The 17,129-nt window shown below is 46.6% G+C and overlaps 1 protein-coding gene across 1 annotated transcript in view; it reads right to left on the bottom strand.

Annotated features, from left to right (window-relative positions):
* Positions 1-17,129, bottom strand: part of LOC128117550 (aldehyde oxidase 2) — a 106,330-nt gene that overhangs the window by 49,396 nt on the left and 39,805 nt on the right. The window contains exons 16-22 of the mRNA XM_052749522.1: positions 16,656-16,748; positions 14,636-14,805; positions 12,971-13,085; positions 10,888-11,010; positions 4,799-4,895; positions 4,235-4,359; positions 2,190-2,323 (exon numbers count right to left, since the gene is read on the bottom strand). Of these exons, the coding sequence (XP_052605482.1) occupies positions 2,190-2,323; positions 4,235-4,359; positions 4,799-4,895; positions 10,888-11,010; positions 12,971-13,085; positions 14,636-14,805; positions 16,656-16,748 (857 nt within the window). The remainder of the gene's footprint in view (positions 1-2,189; positions 2,324-4,234; positions 4,360-4,798; positions 4,896-10,887; positions 11,011-12,970; positions 13,086-14,635; positions 14,806-16,655; positions 16,749-17,129) is intronic.

Raw genomic sequence — 17,129 nt, 5'->3', positions numbered from 1 at the left:
AGGAAAAGGCGCAAAGCTACACAGAGAAACCCTGTCTCGAAAAACCAAAAAAAAAAAAAAAATACAGTATTACATATGGATTCCCCCTTTTCCCTTCTTGGATTTTCCCTGATTGATTCTAGGTCCCTCTCCTCATTTGACCTTTTCCCTTTTAGAGTTCATCCTTGAGTCCTCAAGAAAGCCTGACAGTCACTGCCTGGTGTAAACTCTTATCTGCTTTTATGACCCTGATAGAATTCAAGCCTTGTGACCCTCCTTTGGCCAGAGAATTGCTGACTGTGTGGGTATATAAACTGGAAACTTCAGAGACTAGGGGACGAGGATAGAAAGAACTAAAGGTAGAACAATGAGAGAACAGTAGAAGAAGGGACAGAGAGGAGCTAAGGATGAGAACAGAAATGAAGCTGTGTGGATAGAATTGACCTAGAAGAATAAAGTGAACGAACTAAAGAGCTTGGTGTGCTCAGATTCATTTGATTATAGCTAAGACTAGATCCTCAGCTGGTTGTAAGATTCTTCCATGGACCCTGGGAAAAGGCTATTTAGGGGCTGGACCCCAGTAGTCTTAGATAGTAAAACCCATTTATCTACCTTCCACCCTCCCATCCATTTGTCCCACTTACTTAATTCTCCATCCATCCATCCATCCAGCACACATGGCTCTATTAATCTGCACAAAATCTTCTAGGCATGATGTGAATTATCGCCCAACTAAATTACTATTGTCTCTATGCTTGCAACTCAGTGTTTAGAGGTATGTCTAAAGGGATTAGTGTCACATGCTGGCTAAGCTCTGTCCCTATGGCTTCACACTTGACTTTCACCCAGATCCAGCCATTCTGCAAGTCTTCTGTTAGTACTAATGGGGACTGTGTCCTTGGGTAAGTGCAATGCTAATGTCCATAGAAAAACATCAGGTGAATGTACAGTTTCAAGACTCGTTCCCTGCTAATTCTGATTCAGAATGCCTGGGATTTGGTGGAATTACTTTCTTTAAAAATTTTTAAAAAAATTTGTGTGTTTTTGAGGCACAGATTTCTATGACCTCAGGGGACCCCTGCTCTCAGGAGATCTGGAACACTGTTGTCAGGTAACTTAATGCATGACTGCTGTGTGCTAAGGCAGGGTGCATCTTGAGGCATTGGTTCCACACATGGCTGCACAGTGGGGTCAAGGGGGCCAGCTTTGGAATATACTGGTGCCAGGGCTCATAGTGGCTAGCCCCATCTAAATCATTGGGATTTAGATGTTCCACTTGGTGGCTGTGTGTGGCCACGCTTGAGAGGCAGAAGCCATAAAGTCTGTTGTGAGTGCAAGAGCTGCTTACTGCTGGCTGTGACAGAGGACAGAAGTGGATGTGAAATTTCAGCCCTGCTTCTCTCCACCCTGCACGGGGGATGAAGACACACATCCCAGTGTGCAGGATTTTTCTCTGCGCTACACAGAGGCTGCCAAAGGCAGCAGGGCACTGAGACTTTGTAGACTGACTGGAACACAGACAAACTAGTAAACGGCGTCTCCTTTTCCTTTCCCCTTTCTTCTCCCTCTTTTCCTTCTCCCCCCTCCTGCTCCTTCTCCTCCCTTCTCTCCCCTCCTGCTCCTTCTCTTTGCTCTCTGACACTGACAACAAATCCAGTCAAAGACAACGAACGAGGACCTGCACTGTCAGTACTAGCTAAACTTGAACGTGGAGCCATGGATAGCAAAGATGTGACTCTTCCCTGATCAACCCAAAGACCCCCTGTCCACCAAGACAGCCCATGGAGCTGGTGGAGGGTGAAGAGCCTTTCTTTCCTAACGCCACTCTACTCTGCTCTGGAAGTAGCAAAGAGAGCTAGGGGGCAGCGATGAACATGGGAAGGGTACCACGCTGCACATCTTAACAATTCATCTTCCTCAAAGCTCAGGAATGGGCCCTGCAGTTCTGGAAGCAGTCAACCTGCTACCCCACTGCTCCACGGTCATCAAAGTCATGTGTTCAGCTGACTTTTGCAAAACCCAAAAGGGTGGTAGGGCAGTGTGAAATATCTATGTATTATAAAGAAACAGACGGGGGCGGGGCAGGGGGGGCGCTGAATTGCCCAGGGACCAACTGGTGGCTCTGACTGCAGCCAGAATTGATTTGTCAGGCTACCAATTTCCCCTGAGCTCAGCCTCTCCCACACTTCCAGCACCCAAGGCAGACTTACTTGACGGCCCCCACTGCAGCAATCGCCCCGAACACGGCTGGTTTCCCCACTTTTCCTCCAAAACCCCCACCCACTCGTTTCACGTGGCAGGTGATCTTGTTGCTGGGGATGTTTAAAGTAGAAGATACTGTTTTCTGTAAGAGACAATGAGGTTTAAACAGAATAAAAAGACAACGAAGTGTTTTGTTTCCTGAACTATAACTGTGCGGCAGAGACCACTCACATCTACCGTAGACAGTGGAGACGCAGAGTCCACTCACATCTACAGTACAGAGTGGAGACGCAGAGTCCACTCACATCTACAGTACAGAGTGGAGATGGCAGAGTCCACTCACATCTACAGTAGAGAGTGGAGACGCAGAGCCCACTCACATCTACAGTAGAGAGTGGAGACGCAGAGTCCACTCACATCTACAGTACAGAGTGGAGACGCAGAGTCCACTCACATCTACAGTAGACAGTGGACTACTGTCTTTCTTTCTTTCTTTCTTTCTTTCTTTCTTTCTTTCTTTCTTTCTTTCTTTCTTTCTTTCTTCTCCTTTATTTTTCTCTTGTGTGTTTTTTTAAGACAAGGTTTCTCTGTATCGGCCTGGCTGTCCTGGAACTCACTCTGTAGACCATTTTCTGTCTGGGAAAGTAAATTGTGGTCTAAAATGATGTCTTGACTCTTAAATCATCTATAATGATCATTTTAGAGGGTAAAATGGAGCATAGGAAAAATTGAGTGATGCCATCCAATCCGAGTTCAACTAAGTCCAATGCAAACAAATTTAGTGTTTTAATTCAAAGTGATAGCACTCGGACTGGAAGTGTAACTTGCCTAGTATCCATGAAGACCTGAGTTTGATCCCCAGCACTGCATAAATCCTGTATGATAGTGAATGCTTGTAATTCTGACACTCAGATATAGAAGGAGGGTGTGCAGAAGTTCAAGGTCAACCTTAGCTACTTAGTAAGTTCAAGGGTATCCTGGAATACAGGAGACTCTTTTTCAATAAGAGTTATGGCTGGGCGGTGGTGGCGCATGCCTTTAATTCCAGTGCTTGGGAGGCAGAGGCAGGTGGATCTCTGAGTTTTGTCTACAGAGAGAGTTCCAGGACAGCCAGGGCTACACAGAGAGACCCTGTCTCAACCTTGCCCCCTCCCCCCAATTATGTCTTCTGGACATGACGAAGCTGGTGTAGTCATGAATACAGTGGCTGTGAGTTACCATTGTAACTCACAATTCTACAACATCAAGCCAGTCACACACAATTCCAGCATAGACTGGGGAGGGAATCATGAGACCCCACCTCTGTCTGACATTTCTGGAGGAAAGCCGTCCTTCTTTGAGGATGTGGCAACTACTTGCCCATGTTCCGGTGGATGCCCTGACACCCACATGCATAACTGGACTCAATGGGTTATTAAGAGAGAGAGAGGCCGGGCGGTGGTGGCGCACGCCTTTAATCCCAGCACTCGGGAGGCAGAGCCAGGTGGATCTCTGTGAGTTCGAGGCCAGCCTGGGCTACCAAGCGAGTCCCAGGAAAGGCGCAAAGCTACACAGAGAAACCCTGTCTCGAAAAACGAAAAAAAAAAAAAGAGAGAGAGAGAGAGAGAGAGAGAGGGAGAGGGAGAGGGAGAGGGAGAGGGAGAGGGAGAGGGAGAGGGAGAGGGAGAGGGAGGGAGGGAGGGAGAGAGAGAGAGAGAGAGAGAGAGAGAGAGAGAGAGAGAGAGAACAGGGACTTAGAAGGGATGTGATGGAGGTCTGGGGTAAGTTGGAGAGGAGTGATGGATGAATATGATCTTTTGATGCATATCATACATATGCATGAAATTCTCAAAGAGTAGGAAAAATAAATAAAGAAAATGTGATCAGGATTGTTCTTTTGTTGTTGATAAGAACAGGAATAAAATTAAAACGGTTCTAGGGTCTTAGCTGCATTACAGATATCCAACGTTTAGATTCTAAGTTTCTATCAGTGAAGTGGCTGCCGCCTGCGCTATGGAGACTGACCGCCATGATGGAGGGAAGAAGGTGATGGCGGAGCCCTGCTGGATCTTACCTGCACGTGGGCTGGATCTTGTGTGGACACATACATGTCCAGTTCTTTGTCTTCTGTCTTTGGAATAACGAGCACTCTCTGTGTTTCCATGTAGAAATGTTCTTGCCCTCCAACATGGACCTCTCCTGTGAAGGGCAAGTGCAGGAACATGTCTGGAGGTGTGTGGTGGTTGGAAGCTGCGGTCATGGGGCGTTTTAAATGAAGTGGGATATGGACTGCCCACCCTGTAACATTACCCACTGAGGTATCTTTGCCTTGTAACAATCAAGGGACCTGTCTCAGAGACCATAGTTCTGAAAGTTCAAAGTTCCAGCTTCTATTTCTTACTCTGCCCTTGACAACCAAATTTTAGAAATTTTCTCCTACTTACTCTATTACTTCTCACCTCCAAACACAACATAGACACACAGGTGCATGGATGCACAGAGGCTTTGAGAAGGAGCGTAAGTTTGGGGAGGCTCCAGGACTTCAGAGAAAGCCTCCCAAGGGGAAATCATATGCCTTTGATGGCTGGTTCCGAATGGAGTCAAGGAATGACTTTAGGAATTCTTCCCAACTGTTTACCTTCAACTATCTGATCCACGTTTCCAAATGCCTCCTCAATGTTTCCTTGCTCGAGCTTCTTTTCAGGGCACAGGAACGAATTGTGTTTTATGGCATCCTATGCAAAAGGCCAAAAACACAAAGCTAGTCACCCTTTCGTTTTGCTGCCGGCTCTGAGCTCTCCTTTTTCACGTCTCTCCGAGGAAAAAAGTGTATTAGCTACTTAGGTAGCTACGTGCACGAACCTCTTCTTTCCTCAGGATTTTGAGAAAGCCGAGGCTGTGTTGAGGGAGAGGACACAGGTCCTCACACTCTGATAGGGCCAAGACGGCCACATCGTCATTGACATATTTCAACAGGGCCTTTCTAGACTTCTGTTCTTCCCCCTCCTTCTCTTCTTCCCCCACGTCTGTTTTCTGACATTAGCGTGAACTGACTCCCACATGGCAGCCATTCTGCTCTTTGGTTCTGTGGACCAACTCAGCACAGTTGATCCTTGCTAACACTGCAGACCCAATATGTCCTTCTGCACCTCAGAATGACACCTGTCTTGGATTCTTGGACTCCAAAAGCCTTCGAGTCCGCAGCCTTTCTTTCTTATTAATGGTAATAGTGAGTGCAGCTACTTTTGAGTGTTTGCTTTGTGACATACTGTTGCATAGCAGTTTCCTCTGAGCAGATACATGCCACACTACAGGGAAGCTTGGGACACTCTGAAGAGAGGCTTATTAAGACTCAAGAAGTTGCCAGGCAGTGGTGGCGCATGCCTTTAATCCCAGCACTTGGGAGGCAGAGTCAGGCTGATATCTGTGAGTTCGAGGCCAGCCTGGGCTAGAGTGAGTTCCAGGAAAGGAGCAAAGCTACACAGAGAAACCCTGTCTCGAAAAACCAAAAAAAAAAAAAAAAAAAAAAAAAAACAAACAAACAAAAAAGACTCAAGAAGTTAGTGGGACATAGCGGTATATGTTTTTAATCCCAGTACGAGTTTGAGGTCTACATAGTTCCAGGACAGCCAGAGCTATACAGCTATATATACCCTGTCTCAAAACAAAATAAATAAAACAAAACTAAACAAAGGAGTAGTAGTGGCTGGAGAGATGACTCAGCAGTTTAGAGCACTGGCTGCTCTTCCGGGGGATCTGGGTTTAATTTCCAGCACCCACATGGCGGCTCACAACCATTTAATTCCATTTCATACCCTCTTTTGGCTCCCTGGGCACACAAGTGGTGCACAGACATTCAGACATAACACCTACAGTCATTAAAAAAAAAAAAAGGCCCAGAAAGTAAGTAACAGAAGTTTCAGGAAGTCCCTAAAACGGACCAGCTTTTGTGAGCCACCACCCATGCTAGGCAGGGCTTTCTGTGAGGCAACTGCTGCCTTTGAATTGTCCCTGGTGATCCTATGAGCCGCCCCTCCTCCACCTGTGAGTCACCCCTAAAATCCATTGCTTTACAGAGTTGAACTCCGATGATATAATCATTATTTCAGTCTGACATCATTAGTTCCCTCTCTGGGGTGAGTAGTTATCTGCTCATGTCTCCCCAGAAAGAGTGTCACACGCAACGCAAACACCACGCAACAGCAGTATCTATGCATGCACGTATATTCTTGCATTAATTCTATTATTACCTCCATTTTTAAGATGAAGAAATGGGGCTCAGAGAGGAGACAATAACTCTCAAAGCCAGGCTGCAAATAGGTGAGGGACGAGGCATGTTCTAGAAACATCTTGCCCAGGGTTGGGGACATGACTCAGTGACAGAGTACTGGCTTAGTGTGCACAAGGCCCTGTGTTCTGCAAACAAAAAACCATCCTTCCTAGCAACAGCTACCTGACTTCTTAAAGCAACGGAAAATAAACACCACACTTGAGATTTTTCCTTTTTGGTTTTGTTTTGTTTTGTTTTGTTTTTCAAGACAGGGTTTCTCTGTGTAGCATTGGCTGTCCTGGAACTTGATCTGTAGAGCAGGTTGGCCTCAAACCCACAGAGATCAGCCTACTTCTGCCTCCCAAGTGCTGGGGTTAAAGGTGTATGCCATCACGGCCTGGCAATATTTACTTTCTTAATTAACAGTTTGTCTTAGTTAGGGTTACTATTGCTGTGATCAAACACCATGACCAAAAGCAAGTTGGGGAGGAAAGGGATCATTTGGCATACACTTCCATACCACTGTTCATCATCACAGGAAGTCAGGACAGGAACTCAAGCAGGTAGGAACCTGGAGGCAGGAAGCGATGCAGAGGCCATGGAGGGGAGCTGCTTATTGGCTTTTTCCCCATGGCTTGGTCAGCCTGCTTTCTTATAGAACCCAGGACCTCCTGCACAGGGATGGCTCCACCCACAATGGGCTGGCCCCCCCCCCCCCATCAGTCACTTATTAAGAAAATGTCCTACAGGCTTCCTGCAGCCTGATTTTATGGAGGCATTTTCTTTTTTTCAATAAATTTATTTATTCATTTATTCATTACACATCCCAACCACAGCTTTCCCTCCCTCCTCTCCTCCCAGTTCCTCCTTCCCACCCCCCTCCATTCACACCCCCCAATCCACCCCTCCTCTGTTTCTGTCCAGGAAAGGACAGGGGGAGGCATTTTCTTAACTGAGGTTCTCTCCTCTCCAGTGACTCTAGCTTGTATCAAGTTAACAAAAGTATCCAACGCACACTTCGACCTCAATAAGTCACAGTGGCAAACACGGAAATATGTTTATTGCCATGATGTAAGTGTGTCAAAAGACTCTCGCCCTTCTGATGAGATGTGCGATATGGAGCGAGCACTGTGAGCCAGAGACTATTTTGTCTTACATTCATTAACTCATTTACTCTTATGAGGACTTGATGAGGTGCATATCATGACTCCCCTTTAACAGGTGGGGAAACTGGTATACAGTTGTAAGTTCCTGCCTAAGATCACACAGGTAAAAAGAGGAGCAGCTATAATTCAAATTTGTCAGCCTGGATCTACTCTCTCTCTTTCTCTCTCTCTCTCTCTCTCTTTTTTGGTTTTTCAAGACAGGGTTTCTCTGTGTATCTTTGCTCCTTTCCTGGATCTTGCTCTGTAGACCAGGCTTGCCTCGAACTCACAGAGATCTGCCTGGCTCTGCCTCCTGAGTACTGGGATTAAAGGCATGCACCACCATCACCACCCGACATACTGTCTCTCTTGCAAATATATTTTATATAAATTTTTATGATGTATATCATCATATACATAACACACACAATATACAACACATATTTATAACAATGTTCATGTAAATAGGTTAATGCATAGATGAGTGAATTACTATTGGCATATATGACTTTTGTATCCTGCCCTTGGTCATAAAATAATTATTTGCTCACTCTAGACATTCTTATTCTGAGGAATCTTTAGGTCTCTAAATATTCTGAGTCCCAGGATGGGTCATGGGGGTATCCTCTGGATGTCATTTACCCCTTCAGGAAAGGGGAGTTCAGTGGAAATAAGGTAACAACAAAAACGAACTCACGTTAGGATTCTAGTGCAAGTCAAGGAAGGAGGGCGAGCCAGGAAAGCCTGTACTCCTTGCAAACTTGGCAAATGGGAGCTGGAGCAGAGCTGGTTTGGTGTAGAGAGACCACATTGAGAGACTGGTACCACTTAGGTACATTACAGCTGTCCCCATGGTTCCCCAGGGCCTCTGCACATCAACTATGGTATATTGCAAGGCCAGAAACACGCTGTTTTTCCTCAACCTGACTTCTCTGGATCTGGCTGTCACCGAGTTAGAGACTGCAAGTCCTAGTTGCTAAAGTTTGGGTCTGTGTGGTGTCAGAGGCTCAGGCCCCAGCCTGGCACTCCTCCCTAGCTTGGTCCTAGAATGAGAATGGTGGAACCCTTAACAAATGAGGACTCCTAGAAGGCTTTAGGTTATTGGAGACATGCCCTCAAAGTGGATTGTGGCACCTGGTCTCTTCCTTTCCTCCTTTTCCAGTCCTAGATACGAGGTGAGTGCTTTTGCTCACTTACGTGTGGCCATTACAATGTATTGCCCAACAAAGCATGAATTGAAACTTCTAAAACTGTGAGCAGAAAGAGTCCGTCCATCTTTATAAGGTGTTTATCTCAGGTGTTTATTAAAGTAATGGCACAATTAAAACATCAGTCCAAGGGAGGCAGAGCCAGGCGGATCTCTGTGAGTTCGAGGCCAGCCTGGACTACCAAGTGAGTTCCAGGAAAGGCGCAAAGCTACACAGAGAAACCCTGTCTCGAAAGACCAAAAAAAAAAAAAAAAAAAAAAACATCAGTCCACACTTGAATTTTCTATGTTCTCACTCTGTTATTGTCTTCAGAAACCTAACTTGAATCCCATCACCAAGAACCAGAAATTGGGAAGTTTCTATAGAATTCCATCCTGAAATTCTCATTACATTATTATTCCCAATATCCACCCCCATCACCTTCCTCAAGAAACAGGGTCCCATGTCTTTGGTAGATGCACAAGCCATCTGGATAAATCGTGCTTCCTAGCCCTCTTGGTCTTGGGTATGGCAGATGCTGGACTTCTAGCCAACGAAATAGTAAGGTATGTGCAAAGTACACACCTCCCTGTAAGGACTGGGAAACCATCTTTTTTAGTTTTACTTTTTAGTTTTTTGAGACAGTGTTTCTCTTGGTAGCCCTGGCTCTCCTGGAACTTATGATGTAGACCAGGCTGATCTCCATCTCACAGAGAGATCTGCCTACCTCTGCTGCCCAAGTGCTGGCATCAAAGACATATGCCTCTATGTCCTGTCTAGGAAATGTTCTTAAAGGCATTAGGGGTACCTGTTCTCATTCATGCTTTTGCTGTCTGGAATGTGGATTTAATGGGCAAAGCTTCAGTGGCTGTTTTAGAAAAAGCTGTGACCTGCAGAATGGAAGCCACGTGTTACAGAGAGATTGGAAAGAAGGATCCGGATTCGTGACACACAGCTCACAAGCTATGGCTTGTGTCCCCACCTAACTCCCAGGGCAGCAGACTTGAGGGGTGGGGCCTTTAGGGGTGATTAGGACACATCTGCTCTCATGGATGGGTTATTGTTTTTTTTTTTTTTTTTTTTTTTTTTGCTTTTTCAAGACAGGGTTTCTCTGTGTAGCTTTGCACCTTTCCTGGAACTCACTTGGTAGCCCAGGCTGGCCTCGAACTCACAGAGATCCGCCTGGCTCTGCCTCCCGAGTGCTGGGATTAAAGGCGTGCGCCACCACCGCCCGGCCATGGATGGGTTATTGTAATAACCATAGTGGAACAGCTTTGTTGTGAAAGTGAGTTTCTCTCTCTTACTCTTCCTTTTCTACCTTTTGGAATCACGCAGTGTTAGGTGTTGCCCTTCAGTTTTGGACCTTCCCAGACACCAGAATCGTGGAAAATAAATTCCTGTTTATTATAAATTACCCAATGTCAGGGATTCCGTTATATCGGCACGAAACATACCATATAGACCATATAAACAAACATAAGCAGACTACATACCATATAAGCCTCGGACTGATCACATCTAGTGTTTTTTTTTTCCTGAGTTCATTGAGCTATACACCCATCTCTCTTCTTATATTTTGTTTTGAGTCATGGTCACACTAAGTTGCCTAGGTGCGGTTCGTCTGCCTCAGCAGGCCACACAGCCAGAGTCACAGGACTCTCCCACTAGGCCTGGCTACTTCTAGGCTTTTGAATGTGAGAAACGTCTATTCTGGTTGTTTTTTCTACTTCTTAGAGCCAAAGACAATTTCATCTCATACAAGTAATATCTTCCAGAGCAAAATGATTTTTCCAGAACAAGCAGATGCCAAAGAGGAAAAAAAAGGTTCTGAGTTAGTCTTCTAATATTAAGACATTTACATAGATGCTTTATTTTTATTTTACACGTGTGAGTGTTTACCTGCATGTGTGTCTACGCACTGCACATGTACCTGATGTCTGCAGAGGCCAGAAGCCAGAAGTGTCACATCCCCTGGAACTGGAGTTACAAATGGTTGTGAGCCACCACGTGGACGCTGGGAACAGAACCTGGGTCTTCTGAAAGAGTATTCTGTGCTCTTAACCACCGAGCCATCTCTCCAGCCCAACTTTACAGTTTCAGAGGGAGACTGACTGGCCCTGCTTACCTCGATGGTGAAAATCACAGGGTTCAGATCCTCGTAGGTGATTTTCATCTTTTCAGTGGCTCGTTTTGCCTGAACATCAGTCTCTGCGACCACAGCACAGATGATCTGACCCACACAGAGCACCTGTAAAGTGCATATATAAAGCAGATAGAGGACCGGGGTGATGGCTCGGTATGTCATAATGCTTCCTGTACAAGCCTGGGGACCTGAGTTCAATCCCTGGAACCCATACAGAGATAGGTGGAGAGAAACAACTCCGTAAAGTTGTCCCCTGACCTCCACATGCGACCTCCGCGACTCCCACACTCCACACCGTTATGATGATAAGTGAACTAATTTAAATAATTTTAAAGCAAATAGACCAGAAGCCAAGCCCAACCTCATCAGTGGCTGGTGTCTTAGACGTCATTGTTGAACCGAAATAGCCATGCTGGGGTCACACGTGCTTGGGTAAACATTTGAAAATAATAGTAAGAAAAAAAGAAGGTCTTGCGTGATATGCAGTGGTACAGCCCTTGCCTAGCATGTGTGGTACCTCTGGTTAGACCTCCAGCAGCACACACGAAAAGTATGTATTAAACAGTTTCACTCACTGGCCACTGTGCTCAGAGAGTGTACGTCCCAGAGATTGACTGTAACGTGGACCAGCCCAGCCCCCTGCTGTGTTGTGTTTACATGCATCCTTCATCCTGTTTAAGAGATTAATGTGTAAGTGTGTGGCCCCTGTTGCGAGCTGACTGAACAACCCAACCCCTTACTATGCTGAAGACCTATGAGACTGCATTTGGTGACAGGACCTTCACAGAGGCGGTAAGGGTGGGGCCTCTGTACACTAGGACTGTTGAGCCTGTAAGAGAGGGAGGTGTTTATTTACAGAGGAAAGGCAAAATAAAGATGAGGAGGAGAAGGCAGCCATCAGCAAGCAGGAAAGATTCGGCAGAGAAGGCCAGACATCGTGGCCTGGGCTCAGCTCTAGAACTTTAAAAATCAATTTCTCTTGTTTCAGCCTCCCACTTTGAGATTTATTTTTATTTTATGTGAGGGGTATATGTTAACTACATATACATCTATACATCACATACATATAGTGCCCACAGAGGCCAGAAGAGGGCATTGGATACTGGGGAACAGGAGTTATAGATGGTTGTAAGCTGCCATGTGGGTGCTGGGAATCAAACTCAGGCCTTTTTGGAGGAGCAGCCAGTGCTATTAACCATTGAGCCTTCTCTGTAGCCCCGTGTTTAGAAAGTTTTATCATGGCAGCCCCAATAGACTGATAAATGACAGCCAACCTCTTCTGGTGGATTACAAAATAAAACAAAACACCAAAAAAGAAAAAAAAAAAAGCAAAACAAAACCCCAACAAAACGAAGCCAAAAGCCCCACTGATCTCCATCCTGGCTGGAGGAGAAAGTGTGTGGGATTCACTGAAATGTGACAACAGCCAGCATTCAGTGAGTCTTCATATGCCAACCGCTGTCCTAGGTACCTCGAGCGTACTCACTTGTTTAACTCCTATGATACAGTGAAGTGTGTCATGATCATACCCTCTTTAAAGATGGTGGATCCCAAGAGCACACAGTAGGTGGAAATGCTGGAACCAGAGCCGAGGTGCTCTGGCCCTAAGTCAGGGTGGTCAGTAAATGATTGGAATTACAAGGCCAGTGACTTCCAAGACAACTTAATAAAAAAAGCACAAGTGAAGGAAAGTGAGACCTGGTGAGAGTTCCATGTAAGTAAGAGGATGTGGCTGTGGTGCCCCTCACCTCCTCCTTTTTAGATCCTTCTAGAACATTCTATCCTGTTATAGATCGGCTCCTTATATTTACTCTTCAGATTAGGGTGACTGAACTCAAAGGCATGTAGTGGCTGAATCAGATCTATGATTAGTTTTTGTTTAGTGTGCTATTTCCTAACTCCAGCAAGGCAAGGCTCATAGAGGCATTGGGGTAGAGAAGAGCTAGGGCCTTGGCACTTCTCAATCTCGGTGGTAGAAAAAGCTGGGAGGCAAGGACAGTTGAGTGAAAGGGATGCTTGGGTGACTATGTGCAGAGGCATCTGGGAAAGCATGTCCCATCCATACCTCATCTACAGCCAGTAATTTGTCCTCCTCATCACCATTGGTGCCTGGAATGTCTTCAGCTGTTATTACATCAACCACGCCAGGTAGGGCCAAGACCTCCGATGAATCGATTGAGCTGGACAGAGGGAGACGTTTGAGAAGGAGACGTCAGCAAACTTTGAGGGCCTCAAACCCAAGGGAAGAATAGAGTATAGTTGAAGATAAAAACATGGAACAACAAAGCCAGCCTGAGCAACCAGAATGGACCTGGAGTCTAGTTTAGGAGACCTGCTGCAGGGCCGGGAGGTACCATTTCAGGTGCCAAAGAGGGGCCTTGAGACAAGTGTTCTCTGGAAGTGTACGGCAGTATTTGTTTTCTGTTGTTGGTGTTTCAGTGTTATCAGAGTGCCTCTGAGTCATGCGTGAGGCTGCAGGGGGATGGGGTTTTATGACCTTAGGAAGCAAACAAAAGTACTATAACTTTTTATTTTTTTAATTTTTGAGATAGAGTCTCATGTAGTCCGCCTGGACCTGGAACTAGCTGTGTAAGTAAGGATGATCTTGAATTTCTGATCCTCTCGCCTCTACCTGCTGTGTTAACAGCAGTTTACAGTTGTGCTGGATTTATTTGGTGCTGGGGATTGAACCCCAGGCTTTGTGCTTGGTAGAACGTTCCATCACTCTACCAGCTGAGCTATATCCCAGCCCCTATGTCCCCCCTCACCTCCCCCACCCACACCCAGGATGGTCATTTCTGCTGGGTCAAAAAGGAAACTCCCTGGCATAGGAGACAGAATGGCTAACTATAATCCCCGTTGACATACCAGGAAAATAGGTTCAGAGTTGTCAGTTGATGAATTTATGAACTAAAATAGTTCTACAATAAGATAAGACATTTGACCTTCTTTGTGCAGAACCAAAAAGGTGTTATATGGCCTTAAGAAATTATTATTTCTATATAAGTCATTCAGGATTATAATCTGGCTGTACTCAAAGATCAGAACTACAGGGCCTTAAAAATGGCAATAGATGCAGATGTCCTAGAATAACCTGTTAGCTAATGGTTCTTAGGTCCCAATACCCTGGAATCCCTGTACAGATAGGACTCATGGTTGAGTCATGTCATTGGTACTTGTGAAGGGGAAACGTGGGGGGCCCCAAACAGCTTGACCACACAGCTGCCATGACAGGCTTAGAGGCCCAGACACAGCTTCTGTGACAGGCTTACTAGCAGGCAGCACCCAGACCCAGGAAAAGCCATAAGCTGACCCCACCCAGGAAGGGCCTGCATCTAAGGGGAAGTACCTGACACCGAAACATTCCCTATACCCCTAGACAAATGTCAGCCAGAGTCCTGAACCCTAGAAATCCCCTCATCCCAACCTCTGCTATGATTAAAAACCCCACCCTGCTCAGGCTCAGGGCTCTGTGTTCTCACCGCTGTGTCGGACAGACAGAGAGACCAAGCTCCAAGCTTGAAATAAAGGCTCTTTGCTTTTACATATGGGATTCGGTCTCCATAGTGGTCTTTTGGGGGTTCCCGAGATCTGGGCATAACAATTTCTAGATATGTTCTCTTCATCCTGGAGCTCATTGGGTTAGGGCATTGCAGAAGATGACACAGTCCTTTGAGGAAACCCCCAGGGATACCTTTAGAAGGTTTTTGAAAAGCTTTGCTTTACTTACATGATTTTTGCATGAGCCCTGGTACTGGTCACCAAAGCCATGAAAAGTTCTTTGTCCACCCTGGGGATGTCATCACAAAATACGGCTTCCCCTGTGGCATGTTTAAGACCTGACAGATGCATGATGGGACGTCCAACTGGATCCTGGAGAGGTTGGCGAGGATCTACTCTCTACAGGGAAAGACAGAGTTAGCCCAGAAACCTTTCATCTCAGGTGGCCCCGGGTGACTCCGGGTGGAGTCACAGGACAGTCCCCTCAGTGGAGCCGGTCAGATGATGAGGATGGCCATTTCATGATGTAACTAGAATATGAAATTGTCATTTCAGTTTTGTGGCCATGCCTCTGACCGGCCAACATTTTGACAGAACCGTGAGTAGATGAAAGGCCTCTCCACTTCCTCCATGTGTGGTACCCCTGAACCCCTTTGTTTGACAGTTTAGGTCTCTCTGTCCTGCTTGCTCACCCTTCCAGTGGCCAACCTGCTCATGCTCACCCTTCTAATGGCCAGCCTGCTCATGCTCACCCTACCAATGGCCAGCTTGCTCATGCTCACCCTTCCAATGGCCAGCCTGCTCATGCTCACCATTCTGATGAGGCCTAAGTGATACAATGTGCCCCACAGAGACAGACCAGAATCTGAGTGAGAACTCAGAGTGTTGACTCATCGGGGCCTCTGGCGGAGGGTGGGAATGGGAATGGAATTTTCCAGATCCAGACCGATGTTGAAAGAGTTTATTCTGGAACTTTTCTCTGAGGCTGCACTGACGTGTGTGTGTGTGTGTGTGTGTGTGTGTGTGTGTGTGTGTGTGTGTGTGTGCGTGTGCGTGCGTGTGTGTGTGTGTGTGTGTGTGTGTGTGTGTGTGTGTGTGTGTGTGTTGGGTCTCAAACTCAGGACAAATGACTAACTGAGGTACCCATTTAACATATCAAAGCTGACTCTGGCCACCAGCCTCCCTCAGTTCCTACCCACAAGTACCTGTTACAGAGTCATCCCGGCTGGCATACCCCACCCCCTGACCCTCAGCTTCTCCACTCCCTGGTCCCCCCAGCTTTCCTTCTCTTCCCCCAGCTCCTTTGATTCCTGTATAACCTCAGCCATCTTGGCTCTTGTCTTGGTTCTCTTGGTCTCTCAGCCCTCGGCTTCTCTCTTCACATTCCCCTTTACTCCCCCCTCCCCAATCCCCCTCTCATGGCCTGGTTCAGTCTGGACCCTTCCCGGTGCCTCTGCTCTGCTTCCCTCATGTCTACAATAAACCTCAGTCATACCTAGGAGTGTCATGTCCTTGTTTTCATTCAGTGGTGTGTGTGTGTGTGTGTGTGTGTGTGTGTGTGTGTGTGTGTGTGTATGTGTGTATCTGTGAGTGTGTGTGTATGTATGTGTGTGTATATGTGTGTATCTGTGAGTGTGTGTGTGTGTATGTATGTATGTGTGTATGTGTGTGTATGTGTGAGTATGTGTATATCTGTGTGTGAGTGTGTGTGTATGTGTGAGTGTGTGTGTATGTGTGAGTGTGTGTGTATCTGTGTGTATGTGTGTGTGTATGTGTGAATGTGTGTATGTGTGTGTATGTGTGAGTGTGTGTATCTGTGTGTGTGTGTGTGTGTGCGTGTGTGTGTGAAGGGCTGTGTACCAGCAAGAAGAGCTAATTTCTAAACCGTCCTTCCAGAAGAGCGAGCTTAGTCATTGCAGGCCTCTTTGTTTACTGACTGGAGAACAAACATGCGCAGTTTGGGCTAGAGACTGAGCCCTGGGCTCCGCCACTCTCCTGGGTAGGTATCAGACAAATGCCCAAAGAATCACTTTAAAGTGATGATGACTGTCTGCCTGCAGACCACGCTGGCAGAGCTGGTGCCTGACAAGCAGGCCTGTGCTTGTCAGGCACCAGCTCTTGGGGTTCAGAGGCTCTGGATCAGGAACACCCAGAGAGAACTGAAAATCAGCCCTGTGAATAGCTTGCTTGGTCCACACAGCTCTAGCTTATCTCTCAGCGCAGGCTTCGGTGAAATCAAGCTCACTGACCTGGTATGTTTGGACTCCCTGGGGGAGTGTGACCTGGAAGTCTTCCAGAGCGCTCAGGAGCCTCGCTTCAATCCCTGGACGACGCTGGCTGTCCTGGAGTGACTCGGCACAGGGAGAAGAGACTGGTTAGTCTGGATCAGGTTGGGTATGGATTATGTAGAATGGCCCCTAATGCACTGAGGGGTGGCCGAGTTACCCCCCACCCCCAGGCTTTCATTTTTTTATGACCCTGGAGCCCCCTCACCCCCTATCCAAGTGAGGGCTTGGATGACTGGTTTGAATCTGATCTTCATGTCCCTGGAGGAAAAGGTCTACCAGTGAGCTCGGAGGTGGTGTGTGTGTGTGTGTGTGTGTGTGTGTGTGTGTGTGTGTGTGTGTGTGTGCGCGTGCGCACGCGCATGCACGCGCGCGCTAGGAAGGCAACTCTAGGCTGGATAAGCCATCCCAGAATAAGCTAGCGCCTATGGTTCACAA

This window comes from Peromyscus californicus, unplaced genomic scaffold, assembly GCF_007827085.1.
Source record: "Peromyscus californicus insignis strain IS unplaced genomic scaffold, ASM782708v3 Scaffold_21__1_contigs__length_65335640, whole genome shotgun sequence".
Classification (NCBI taxonomy): domain Eukaryota; kingdom Metazoa; phylum Chordata; class Mammalia; order Rodentia; family Cricetidae; genus Peromyscus; species Peromyscus californicus.
The sequence above is the reverse complement of the archived record's forward strand: the minus strand, read 5'-3'. Positions and strand labels throughout refer to the sequence as shown.